The sequence below is a fragment of the Oncorhynchus keta genome, chromosome 19 (genome assembly GCF_023373465.1).
Source record: "Oncorhynchus keta strain PuntledgeMale-10-30-2019 chromosome 19, Oket_V2, whole genome shotgun sequence".
In the NCBI taxonomy this organism is placed as follows: Eukaryota; Metazoa; Chordata; class Actinopteri; order Salmoniformes; family Salmonidae; genus Oncorhynchus; species Oncorhynchus keta.
In genome coordinates this window covers 61,418,306-61,432,399 of record NC_068439.1, presented here as the reverse complement: position 1 = coordinate 61,432,399, position 14,094 = coordinate 61,418,306, and the positions used below count along the sequence as shown (strand labels likewise).

Genomic DNA, 14,094 nt, shown 5'->3' with positions numbered 1-14,094 from the left:
CTAAACTTAATTTGTAGGGGAGCATAACATCTAATTAACCAATTTTTCAGTAATTCTAATGAGAAATGGATCTTACAATCTAAATGGATGCTAGATACATAAGCATTACAATGTATGGGACATGGTACAACAACAAATACTTTATAGGGCATAGGCGAAACATGTTCATAAATAGGTCAAACCGAGTTGCGCCACAGACCGAAATAGGGCTGAAGGAAGAAGTCAATAGGTCATGGTAGGGCCTTGTGATTTTCGCAATCATGTGGAATGCATGGATTCTAACCCTTATTTAAAACTTCTTCATCAAACTGTCCCCTTTTCTTTTACGTCAGATGGTCCAGCACCATTCTCAGACAATTACTTAAATGTTGGGTGTAATTCAAATTTCTGAATAAAAGGTTTAAAATACAGGATACAATCTTAATGTCACATCATTGCGCAAAAAAAAACAAGGACCACGTGACAACTCGTCAAATAGTATGTTCTGCATGGGAAGACACGCTGTAAAGACCGCACCAAAGGGGAAACTCGAACATTTCGCGCGGAACCGAAGATGGTTGGGTGAAGAGCTGCTTTTAGCTATACAATTTGACTCTGTGGGTAACATATAGCTATCAGTCAGAATATAAAAGATATCAGTCAGAATATAAAAGATATCATTATATTAAACTGAGCTAGTTATACAGATGTTGCGAATCAATGGGCCAATTTGCCTTCTCATAAATTCGACTTACCAACTTCACCAGACACCGACGCATTTGCCCCAAAAAGGCGTCCCTTGAAGGTGGTCCCATCTTCTAAAATCAGGGTTGCCATTTTTTTTTTAAATAAAAAAATGTCAATACTGTAATTGTGCAGAATGAACGCAATTTTTTATTCAAATATGGAAAGCAATAATCAGCTTTTTGGTCTGATGGATGCTTCAGTTCCGCAATGCTTGCCCACGTGAAACACGTTGGTCAGATGCTAATGAGGATGCAAGAGCAAAAAATAATAATAATAATTAATGTTAAAACTAAGACAAATTATGTTATTTTCAAACAAAAGAAAGCGTTAAATGCGTCGAAATATTGTATTTCGAAGGCTGAACGTTGGATCCACACTGCTCAGCACGCCGCCTTTGCAGTGTGGAACTTTTTCAGCGTCCTCGCCGTGGTTACATAGAGCGTAAAAACGAGCGTAAGCACGTTTAAGGAGGGGTCAATCTCAAAGGGCTGGCTTTTGCGCCGTTGAAAACTGGCACCCAGAATCATGGCAATTAAGACATGCTGTTTGTTCAGTTGGCTCTGTTGATTCACTTCACACAATAGATCAAAGCATGAAATAATGTGAAGATATGTTTTTATTTAGCTCTGATAAACATTCTCAAAATAGGCTATTTGCATACAGTGCCATTGCCTGCCTGCCTCTGGTGATTTCAAGAAATGTGTGTAGGCTAGTCTAATGTACACTTTACTTACTTATGAATATCTGTATGTATGATGTATTGTTTGACAAATTACCTGACCCCCATTCAACACCTCCTTTACAAAGTCCTCTTAAAAGATGCAATACTGCAGTAGTTTTCTTCTTATATTAGCTAGTTGTGATAGACTATTGCATTCTGTGGTTCACCAATGCTGTCGTATCTTTGGCGCAGAGGCTTTTTGTATGGCAGAATGGGCACTGGGACTCCCCTGAATCGATCCATTAAATCCAATCCTCCAAAGAAATTCACCAAGATGATGCCCAACTTGGCTGGCATGAAGCTGAAACCAAAGAAAATGCACTTGAGATCAATAAGGTGACTATTATAAAGTAACTCAGTGGTAGAGACTTCAAAACTTTAAATTATCCCTCTGCGACAGGTGTCATTAGATGTGGCCTATCAATCCCTGGATTCAGTGACTGACCATTGAGCTTCTGATACAAGAGAAAGGCCTTGGGAAAATGAAAAGAGACGACTGAGGTATGGAACTAATGTCTACCTTTTTAATGCCATGAGGAAGTACAGACTGGAGGGTAGCAGTAAATACATCTTCTCCCTCAGGATTGCATCCACAATCATCTTTGCTGCATCCCTCTTGTCCATGATGGGCAGAAAAGATGGCCACCTAAACAAGAAGGGAAAAGATAGAAATTACACTAGTATCATTATTGCCAGTTTTAGTTACTTGGGGGGCAATCATATAGGGATAACTTACTTTGTCTGACATCCTCCAAACATGGTTGTGTTGATCAAGTAAGGACATACTATAGTAGTTTTGACCCCCTCCTTCTTGAGGACAAGCATCTCTAAGGCAATGGATTCAGCAAATCCAACAGCTGCAAACTTGCTGGCACAGTAGTCTGTCAACAAAAAATGTTTATGTTATAACAAAGTCAGTAAATTATTATTAAATTCTGTGGAGTAACACTATGGATAGAAGCTAATATTGTTGTGTTTCAGGGCTCACTCCAAATAGTGTAAATGACCCACATGAAGATTCACCCACCTGCTAATCCGTTCATAGCAAACAGTCCTCCATGACAGGCCACACACACAAGATGCCCATGGTTCCTGGACATCATAGCAGGGAGGAAAGCCTTGTATGTCTGTACAGATTTATGTCAGAGAGAAATGTATGGATCATCATACAGGATACAGATCAACTCTTAAATAAGGTTTGAATAGTTTTGTTTGCCTCTCCAGAAATTACAAGCTCAATTACCCAGAAGTGAGCAGCGACATTGACCCTCAGTGTTCTGTCCACCAGGTTGTCTGGGGCCTCTGTGAAGGTGTACTTTCCTGTCACTACTCCTGCATTATTCACCAAGATGGAAACATCCCCCACCTCCCTCTTTACCTGTTGAATCAGCAGGTGAGACAAAGTGTACATCAAATCACACACAGTGCTTGGTGGATAAGGTACTTTTTTCTCCTGTTAAACATAATATGACCAATTACACACAGTGTTCACATTATTATACACATTATTGTGCACATTTAAAAAGTTGACTGTCCTAAAAGTTATCTCAGCTTTCATTCAAACATAGAACAAACCACCTTACCATGTCTGCAACTTTATACACCTCAGTCCGTCGACTGCAGTCACAAGCATAGGCATAGACACGTATGTCCAGTATCTGGCGAAGTTCCTTGGCTGTCTCATCAAGAGCTTCCCAGTCGACGTCCCAAAGGACCAAGGTAGCCCCACGACGACCCAGCTCCTTGGCTATCAGTTTGCCAATACCATTGGCTGCCCCTGTTACCAACACTATTTCCCCTTCCACGTCCTTCCTGGGTGGCTGGATGAACAGACGCACAAGGGCCTCAAAAAGGTAAAAGATTGCTCCAATAATGAGCTCAAAAAAATCCTTTATGTAACACAAATTTAATAGAAAGCCCTCGAAACACTGGATCAGTTGGTTGTGCATATTTGCTGGGCTGACCCTCTTACTACAATATTTTCTTCCCCTTTAAAAAGTCTCTAGGTGATATCTTCAAATTGCTCTAAGAATTTATTGATCCGTTTATTCAGTCTCGTAACATCATGTCCCTCTCTCTGATTAGACTCAGATGTCCCTCCCCTGTCCTAATGTCAAAGGCTGTCATATGAGTGTTTTATTTTTGTTCTCTCATATCTGCTGTGTCACGTTGGTGTTTGACCTGTCACCTAGTAGTCAGTGGACATTTGTTATGAAGATCATTTTAGATTGGGTTAATGTTAGCAGGCCTATGACAGCCCTATTACTGTTCATTACCGTTACTACCACTACCATTAGTAATAGTTGTAGCTACTGCAGTCACTACCAAATATATAGTATAGCCTTGTAGACCTAGTAGCAACTAAATACTTGGCCTACAGAGCAACAATTATGTTTACCCTAATTAAAACGTATTTAACGACCATAGATCCGTCTGCGGGCAAATAAATATGCACTTAATTCATATTTTGTAATTCATTTCGTATTGTGGCATAACTGTATTGTACTGGTTTATCCGCGTCACATCGCACGGAAGGGGATGTAGCTCAGTGGTAGAGCGCATGCTTTGCATGTATGAGGCCCCGGGTTCAATCCCCGGCATCTCCAGGGAGGTTTTTTTTCAATTCGATAACACTGGCATATGTTTTTTCATTTGATCCGTTTAGCTTTGCTATGTTTGACAAATATTTTACAAGTCCGAGCTCCGGATATTGTCGTGTGTTAGGAGTTACTGCAGGGTTTCCCAAGCTCGGTCCTCGAGACCCCAAGGTGTGCACGTTTTGGTTTTTGCCCCTAGCACTACTGAGCTGATTCAAATAATCAACTAATCATCAAGCATTGATCATTTTATCTCCCTCACCAACTTCAAACATCAGCTATCCGAGCAGCTAACCGATCGCTGCAGCTGTACATAGTCTATAGGTAAATAGCTCACCCATTTTCACCTACCTCATTCCCATACTGTTTTTATACTGTTTTTATTTATTTACTTTTCTGCTCTTTTGCACACCAATATCTCTACCTGTACATGACCATCTGATCATTTATCACTCCAGTGTTAATATGCAAAATTGTATTATTCGCCTACCTCCTCATGCCTTTTGCACACATTGTATATAGACTGCCCATTTTTTTCTACTGTGTTATTGACTTGCTAATTGTTTACTCCATGTGTAACTCTGTGTTGTCTGTTCACACTGCTATGCTTTATCTTGGCCAGGTCGCAGTTGCAAATGAGAACTTGTTCTCAACTAGCCTACCTGGTTAAATAAAGGTTAAATAAAAAAATAAAAATAAAAATTGAATCAACTGTGAAGTGTTGGTGCAAAAAAACGTGCAGTCCTTGGAGTCCCGAGGACCGAGCAAACTCTGCTGTAGTGGGTTATAGTCCGTGCTTCATTGAATTTTAGCCGGATCATCTCCCCCCTGCCAGAATCCCCCCTCTAATTTCTTAAATTTTGTGGCTAGAGTCAAATACATTCTGTGGCACACATCAGAGTAAAATACTTTCTATAGAACAAACTTCACATTGCCAACCGAAATTAATAATTAATGTATGTGTGTTATATTAAACATAGAGGAGGGAGTAAAATGCTGGCAAGCAATAAACATTTCAGAACAACTATGGCTGATTTTTTATCCTTGCACCTTCAAAAATACTAGTCGAATAAGACATGGGAAATATTTATTTATAGACTAATACAAATCAGTAGCGGATTTAGGTACGGGCGACATGAGTAGCCGACCAGGTCGGCATCTTGCCGGGGTACGCACAGGGCGCCATACAAGCTAGAATCGCCACATACACTTGAAACAAATAGCAAAACCGAAAACTGCAGACAAAAATGCTTTCTGCTACTAAGATCAGTGAAATGTAGGCAAAATAGACAAAGGAGTGAAAAGCAGACTCTCAACTACAGTAGCAAGCAAGTCGCAGCAAGGAACAACGCGAAGGGAGGGATAATTTTGGCAGGGGGGAGATTTTCGGCACAACACCAGCACCTCACCGTTTCGTTCCGGATCCTACTTGTCCGGATCCGGTACCGCTCATGGCATGAAATATAAGTTTTACTTTTTGCAATGTAAAAATGTTAATAACAGCGATCAAAGTTCATTCATATATCTTCTTTTTTTTAAGCATACCGTGAGAAAGTAGATTTTCAGCATGGCCTGATATTCTAAGAGTCGATTCGGGTTGGTTATGGTTTGCTTAACATTGAATACATGTGCCCAGTATTCCGGATAGTAGTTAACTAGCTAGATGTTTACATATGAAACAGTTTAGCTTCCGTCCCTCTCCTCGCCCCAATCCGGGCTCGAACTAGGGACCCTCTGCACACAACAGCACACGAAGCATCGTTATCCATCGCCCCACAAAAGACGCGGCCCGTACAGTGCAAGGGGAGCAACTACTTCAAGAGCTCACAACGAACGAACCCGCTAACTGGCTAGCCATTTCACATCGGTTCACATCATGCACTTTTGATATCCCGCTCTGGAGTATCCCTGCAGTCATGAATAAACAGAATATTCCTCATTTAAATTCCTATGGGTTAAATGGAATAGTAACTGAAATCTGGACACTGACTGTAGGCGTATAACCTCTCACGTGTAACACTGCGTAATAACCTATACTATTAACTCCTGCAGAATTGTGCGTTTATTGCAGTAAAATGATACAATATTTATACACCAATGATATGCGAAAGTGAGCCCGTGCAGACCGCGAAAAACAACAGTAAATGAGATAAAATGTTACATGCATATCCCATCTAAAATCAGCATATCCCAGGCATTTTATCCGTGTTTCTCATAACTGGGATCCATGCCTTTTCGGTTTATTACGGGATATGCTTACATGTGTTACAACATATGTCAACGACAAAAAAATAATAATAATGGGATATCGGTGTGTATGTAAACGTGATCAGTTTAACCTGTTTGAGACCAATGCATGGACATAGCTGTGTGAGAAGCGTGCCTGTATCTCTCACAGAACCAGTGGCGGGGCCCCACCTGTTTTGATCCCCACACTTTTAGGTAAAATATATTCTCTATATATGGATTTATTTTTATTGTGGGGGCTTGCCTGTTTTGCTTGTTATTTTGGCATTAATACGTGTAACCTATCAGTTAGCAGACAATGTAAAAAATATCAAATATAAGTGTAAATGCGTTAAAGCAGCATACAAACATGGTCTATTTTTTGCTTTCTTGAGTAAGGCACCTCCGAAAAGCAGGTGTTTGAGCCTAGCTCAGTGCTTTCTGTGGTGGTGGTGGTGGTGGTGGTGGGGCTAGCAAGCAGAAAATACAGAGCGTTGCACCGGATTGGCTAAGTTTTCTGTCACTCATGGGACAGTAGGTCATCCCCAATTCTAAGGTTAGAGCTAGAACGTTTTTGCCCCTTGGGTTCTGCCATAGAGTTATATTAGAAGTGCCCATCCAAGAAGCCTCAAGGTCATTGGCCACAGATAGAATGACATCAAATCACGTTATATATACAGTCGCTTTGTGTAACGAGTGCGCTGAGAGCCGGGAAGCAAGTTCAGGGAGTGAGTGTTTTAATAAATAAAACAAACAAAGAACACGAACCACAAACAATGCATCGACACGAAAACAGCATCAATAACACCAGAGGAATGAACCAAGAGGAGTGACAGATTTAGGGAAGATAATCAAGGAGGTGTGGAGTCCAGGTGAGTGTCATGAGGCGCAAGTGCGCGAGGCGATGGTGACCGGTGTGCGGGATAATCAGCAGCCTGATGATCTAGAGTCCGGAGAGGGAGTACACTTGACACTTTGATTGGACTGATCATGTCAACATCGTACTTTCAAAATCTTAGCTGGCAAGCTAACAGGCGTCACCATAACTCAAATCGACAATCAAATCCTTTTCATATGAAGAGAAATTAGAGATAAGCGTCTCGGTGCTTATCGGCTATTGGACCTAAACATTACACAAGTTGGAAATCGCAAATTCAACAATGGGTGGTTTGGGAAGGAATTAGTGGCTAGCTGTGAGTTCAAGACAACTGAGAACTCCGGACAAACGAGCTTCGACCGGGAAAATCTTTCTCTTTGATGACAAAATGTGCCCAAGAAGGACCGCCGCCCCACTTTCCTGTTTAAGCACATCACGATGTGAGTCCATAAATGTCTTATCCTGCTTCATAAATGTATATATGATGCCAGAGAGATATGTAACATTATACTGTAGCTAAAGTAATACTAAGTGTATGTTGTGTAGTAAGCTGTTAGTAGCTCATGTGCCTCATCCATTAAATTGGTCTATTTTCACCAACGCGGTATTGTAAACACATTGTTCGTGGCCAGTATGTGCTTGTTTGCCTATAACCTGTTGTAGAGAAAGGTAATCATCAAATATTGTAAGAGCTTTCATTGTCTGCTTATGTAAGAACGGCCCATGTTCTGAATTCTGTCCCTATACATTTTTTAAAAATCTACATTTTGAAACATTTGTGTAAAACCATGTGAGGTATAAATGGACAATCTAAAGGGTGTGCAATGTGTGTCTATGCCATCGGGTTAGCTACAACCAGTTTTGAAAGTGTTTGGAGTAATGATTAAAGAGCTATTGAAATTTGAAAAATGTGAATTGTCATTGTTGACGGTCCCTAACTGCTGTTGGTGGACGTAAAGAAAACTACAGGCGAATATCCGTCGAATATCCAACTTGAAACTGTCTTTACCTCTTAACAGTTTGTGGGCACCGTTTGTCACTGTTATAGTGCAAGTAATGTATTGTTTCGTGCTGTGTTGTTGCTTTGCTGGCACGCATCCCTCCAATTTTTGTTTGTTTGCCCCACCAAGATGTACATGCTAAAATTGCCACTGCACAAAACTAGAACAAGATTAACTTTTTATATGATCTCTCTCTGCTCCAATTCTGTAGATATGAGCCTGCACCTCATCTCTCCTGCGTTGTACTTCATCATTTCTTTCCGTAGAGTCATTTCCGCGTGAAGTGGGCTAGTAGGCTACCAGAATATTTGATCAACTTTAAAATAAAGTCAAATCAAATCAGTTTATTTGTCACTTGCGCCGACTACAACAGGTGTGTACTTACAGGCTCTAACCAATAGTGCAAAAAAGGTGTTAGGTGAACAATAGGTAAGTAAAGAAATAAAAAGAGTAAAAAGACAGGCTATACAGTAGCGAGGCTATATACAGACACTGGTTAGTCAGGCTGATTGTGGTAGTAGGTATATGGTTGAAGTGACTATGCATATATGATGAACAGAGAGTAGCAGTAGCGTAAAGGAGGGGTTGGTGGGTGGTGGGACACAATGCAGATAGCCCGGTTAGCCAATGTGCGGTAACACCTGTTGGTTGGCCCAATTTAGGTAGTATGTACATGAATGTATAGTTAAAGTGACTATGCATATATGATAAACAGAGAGTAGTAGTAGTAGCAGCAGCGTAAAAATAGGGGTGGGGGCACACAATGCAAATACCTGTTCAGGAGTCCTATGGCTTGGGGGTAAAAACTGTTGAAGTCTTTTTGTCCTAGACTTGGCACTCCAGTACCACTTGCCATGCGTTAGCAGAGAGAACAGTCTATGACTGGGGTGGCTGGGGTGTGTTCCTTTTGTCCAGGTGGGAAAGGGCAGTGTGGAGTGCAATAGAGATTGCATCATCTGTGGATCTGTTTGGGAGGTATGCAAATTGGAGTGGGTCTAGGGTTTCTGGGATGATGGTGTTGATGTGAGCCATTACAAACCTTTCAAAGCACTTCATGGATGTGAGTGCTTTACTGGTCTGTATTCATGTAGGCAGGTTGCCTTTGTGTTCTTGGGCACAGGGACTATGGTGGTCTGCTTGAAACATGTTGGCATTACAGACTCAATCAGGGACATGTTGAGAATGTCAGTGAAGACACCTGCCAGTTGGTCAGCACATGCCCGGAGCACACATCCTGGTAATCCGTCTGGCCCCGCAGCCTTGTGTATGTTGACCTGTTCAAAGGTCTTACTCACGTCGGCTACAGAGAGCGTGATCACACAGTCGTCCGTAACAGCTGATGCTCTAATGCATGGAGTCGGTGATGTATGATTCAATCTTAGCCTTGTATTGACTCTTTGCCTGTTTGATGGTTCGTCGCATGGCATAGCAGGATTTCTTGTAAGCTTCTGGGTTAGAGTCCCGCATCTTTAAAGCAGCAGCTCTACCCTTTAGCTCAGTGCGAATGTTGCCTGTTATCCATGGCTTCTGGTTGGGGTATTTACGTACAGTCACTGTGGGGACGATGTCCTCAATGCACTTATTGATAAAGCCAGTGACTGATGTGGTGTACTCCTCAATGCCGTCGGAAGAATCTTGGAACATGTTCCAGTCTCTGAAAGCAAAACAGTCCTGTAGTTTAGCATCTGCTTCATTTGACCACTTTTTATATACCGTGTCACTGGTGCTTCCTGCTTTATTTTTGCTTGTAAGCCGGAATCAGGAGGATATAGTTGTGGTCGGATTTACCAAATGGAGGGCTTTGTACATGTCTCTGTGTGTGGAGTACAGGTGATCTAGAATATTTTCGTAAAACAAGCGAGAGAGCTTGCTTTAGGCAAGAACACATCGGCCACCACCAGCAAGTGAACTACTTATCATTGGGTGAGTCAGTGACACAGAATTTTTTTTTTAGGACTAATTTCCCTCCTGGTATTGTAGCCTACAATATGTGCATCTCCACACACCTAGACCTGGGCCCTCCATACTCAACCGGCAGATCGGATCCGTACCCAGGACATGGTAAAAAAAACTTTACTTGCTTGGGCTTTGACCCCTGGTATCATATAAACACAAATTAAATATGGAAGAATGCAATGAACTCAAGGCAATTAGCTTTAAAACAGGGGAAACAAACCTCTGCCCCATGCAAAATGTGGAGAATCTGCTTTAAAACTGCAACATTTTCTCTCTGCCAACTAGAGTGGTGTGTACAGGTTGGGATTTGTTACTACGCTGATAAATTACATTATACATCTGGACCTTTGCCACCTATGAAATTTGTGACTGGACCTCAAATAGTAGTTGAGCACCTCAGGCCTAGGCTATTGATGGATTTAATCTGTGCAGTATTAAAAAATATAGTCTCCAGTCATGGAAAATGTCTTTGAATTGCTTTTAAATTCCTTTATGAAATGCCAACATTTTCTGGGATCCTAGAGTATTAAAAATGTAACCCATTTGTGTCACTTGCTCTATGCCTGCTCTATGCTACTCAAATGCGATGATGATGATATGCATTCAATGCTTTTCAATAAAGGCGATTTTTTTTTGTCTCATGCGCTCCTTGTACACCAGACACTCCCCCCCTCCCTACCTTATATTATTTTTGTGTGCAATATTGATTACAGCATGTTGGGTTTGAACGGAGTTCGCAAGAAAGGGATTTCACTGTACTTGTGCACGTGAGTTTAAAAACGTAAAATTTGAACACGCCCACGTACGTGCCAGACAACGGTAACCTGGAGGACGGATGTTTACCAAAATGTCTGCCTCCCTTGTCACTCAGTCTACTTAACGTCAACAGCAATAATTTAGGGATCATATTTAATTTTCTAACGATTTCACATTACAGCAGTTACACAGATTATTCTAGATTTTAACCATGCGACTAAAACATCTGAATACCCTTTTAACGGCCGCAAACTTGACCGTTACTAGCTAACATTAGCCACCAGATCTAGTTCAAGTTAACGTTAGCAAACGTTACTGTACGTAACGTTAATGCTTTGATGACTAACGTTAGCTTGCTGCTAGTTAGCTCTGTCTAGTATCTAGCTAGACTTAGTATGTGTCCTTAACTAGCTAGCTAACTACCTTTTTTTTAGTAGTTAACTTATGTCAATGTTATTCAACGGATGACCCCGGGACAGTGTCTGTGTGTAACGACGTTAGGCTTTTTGGTGTTGCTCCAGAGACCGTATTGAAGAACACTGTCAAATCAAAGTTTATTTGTCGCGTACACAGATTGGAAGATGTTAAAGCAGGTGTATCGAAATGCTTAACAGTATGTTTCTAGCTTCAGCAGTGCGTTATGTGCTGTGGTTCACTGAGGGTACAGCTAGCGTCGTGTGAAGTATACTGACATGTTATCCAATTTGTGGTCCATTTACCACAGGAGGGAGCTACCAAAGTGACTTGTATGATATGGGCACCGAATTATATAAAATGTGCTGTATGCACTGTGGACAGAGGTGTAAAGGGATAAGTTCTCTACTAAGCCTGCTGACTCTAAGGTGAGTTATCACCACCGTTGTCGTTTGACTATCACATGTTGTACTCACATCAATTACATATACACCACTTTGTCAGGTCAGTTTGATACCGGAAGATTTTCCCTGAAATACTCAACTGAAGCTGTGTCTGATCGAGTGATAATGTTGTGATATTTATTTTATTTAACTAGGCAAATCAATTAACAAATTCTTATTTACAATGACTGCCTACACTGGCCAAACCCGGAGGATGCTGTGCCAATTGTTCGCCGCCCTATGGTACTCCCAATCACGGCCGGTTGTGATACAGTCTGGATTAAGACCAGGGTTTCTGTAGTGACGCCTCAAGCACTGAGATGCAGTGCCTTAGACCGCTGCGCCACTCGGGAGCCCAACCTTCTTGCAGTATGGAACGAAGAGCTATGTTGTCTCAAGACAAAGGAGATGATTGTGGACTACAGGAAAAGGAGGACCGAGCATGCCCCCATTCTCATCGACAGGGCTGCAGTGGAGCAGGTGGAGAGCTTCAAGTTCCTTGGTGTCCACGTCACCAACAAACTAACATGGTCCAAACACACCAAGACAGTCGTGAAGAGGGCACGACAAAGCCTATTCCCCCTCAGGAGACTAAAAATATTTGGCATTGGTCCTCAGATCCTCAAAAGGTTCTACAGCTGCACCATCGACAGCATCCTGACTGGTTGCATCACTGCCTTGTATGGCAACTGCTCGGCCTCCGACCGTAAAGCACTACAGAGGGTAGGGCGAACGGCCAAGTTCATCACTGGGGCCAAGCTTCCTGCCGTCCAGGACCTCCATACCAGGTGGTGTCCGAGGAAGGTCCTATAAAATGACCCCAGCCACCCTAGTCATAGAATGTTCTCTCTGCTACTGCACGGCAAGTGGTACCGGAGCGCCAGGTCTAGGTCCAAGAGGCTTCTAAACAGCTTTTACCCCCAAGCAATAAGACTCCTGAACATCGAATCAAATGGCTACCCAGACTATTTGTATTGCCCCCCTTACACCACTACTACTCTCTGTTGTCATCTATGCATAGTCACTTTAATAACTCTACCTACATGTCGCCAGCAGCATACCACCTTGCATACAACTGCTGGCTTGCTTCTGAAGCTAAGCAGGGTTGGTCCTGGTCAGTTCCTGAATGGGAGACCAGATGCTGCTGGAAGTGGTGTTGGAGGGCCAGTAGGAGCAGGAGGGTGCCGCCTTTCGGATGGGACGTTAAACGGGTGTCCTGACTCTCTGAGGTCATTAAAGATCCCATGGCACTTATCGTAAGAGTAAGGGTGTTAACCCCGGTGTCCTGGCTAAATTCCCAATCTGGCCCTCAAACCATCACGGTCACCTAATAATCCCCAGTTTACAATTGGCTCATTCATCCCCCTCCTCTCCCCTGTAACTATTCCCCAGGTCGTTGCTGCAAACTTACCTGGTAAAATAAAGGATAAATAAAAAAATAAACATGTACATACTACCTCAACTAACTGGTGCCCCCGCACATTGACTCTGTGTCGGTACCCTCCCTGTATGTAGTCTCGCTATTGTTATTTTACTGCTGCTCTTTAATTACTTGTTACTTTTAACTCTTATTCTTATCCATATTTTTTTGAAACTGCATTGTTGGTTAGGGGCTCGTAAGTGAGCATTTCACTGTAAGCTCTACCTACACCTGTTGTATTCGGCACATGTGACTAATACAATTAGATTTGTCAAGGCCATGGCATTTTCTCCTGACTCAACAAAAATTGCCATTGCCCAAACTGATAAATTATGTTATGTCTACAAAATCTGAGAGGAATGGTAAGCATAACTTCATACTTCTCATAGTTGTATTTTGGCTGGGTTTTAATTCACAGTTGACCGACCTGTAGCCTCTCCTTGTATCAATTGTGATGCATCCTTCTTATCCCTCACACAGGGGTGAGAAGGTAATTTGCAACAAATTTGTAAAGATGGTAAATTATCTTATTTTAATCAACAACATTCAAATTAAACACATTTCATCCTGTTTCAGAGTGCTTTGACATGTTTGTTATGGCCGGCAGAACACGCAATCGTTTTTGGTTTAATTGAGGGAAAGGTGTGTAAACATTTACACAATCTTTAAAAAATGTATTGACAGCTTTTTTTTTAATTAACCAAGTTCAATGATTTTTCTTAACATTGTATTGGGTCTTGACATGTTTTGTTTGCTTCCTCTCAGGTTCACCTTGCAAACACAAAAACAAACAAGTCATCTACAGTCTACGGAGAAGATTCCTACGTTGTCTCGTTGACAACAATGTGCTCTTGTTCTTTATTTCAACCTTTTCACTCAAAGTTGTAATCTGGTGGTGATCACAATAATAGTGAACTCCTCTCTGTAATACTGTCTCTGGATCACAGTTGAAATCGT

The 14,094-nt window shown here is 41.8% G+C and overlaps 2 protein-coding genes and 1 non-coding gene across 4 annotated transcripts in view; 1 reads left to right on the top strand and 2 right to left on the bottom strand.

The window, feature by feature from the left end:
• Nucleotides 1–1,165, bottom strand: part of cad (carbamoyl-phosphate synthetase 2, aspartate transcarbamylase, and dihydroorotase) — a 28,750-nt gene extending 27,585 nt beyond the window's left edge. For both annotated transcript variants that reach the window (XM_035794132.2, XM_035794133.2), the window contains exon 1: nt 735–1,165. In XM_035794132.2, coding sequence (XP_035650025.1) covers nt 735–816 — 82 coding nt within the window. In that variant the 5' untranslated portion in view covers nt 817–1,165. The remainder of the gene's footprint in view (nt 1–734) is intronic.
• Nucleotides 1,166–1,324: 159 nt separating this feature from the next.
• si:dkey-221h15.4 (uncharacterized protein LOC563950 homolog) lies at nt 1,325–3,568 on the bottom strand. Its single transcript, XM_035794134.2, has 6 exons — nt 3,031–3,568; nt 2,691–2,825; nt 2,475–2,574; nt 2,184–2,328; nt 1,968–2,093; nt 1,325–1,748 (listed from the first exon to the last, which is right to left on the bottom strand). Exons 1-6 carry the CDS (start codon nt 3,394–3,396, stop codon nt 1,580–1,582), a joined length of 1,041 nt encoding a protein of 346 aa, XP_035650027.1. The 5' UTR covers nt 3,397–3,568; the 3' UTR covers nt 1,325–1,579.
• Nucleotides 3,569–3,981: 413 nt separating this feature from the next.
• On the top strand, nt 3,982–4,053 carry trnaa-ugc (transfer RNA alanine (anticodon UGC)). Its single transcript has one exon. It is a non-coding gene; the product is annotated as a tRNA-Ala (tRNA).
• Nucleotides 4,054–14,094: the final 10,041 nt, after the last annotated feature.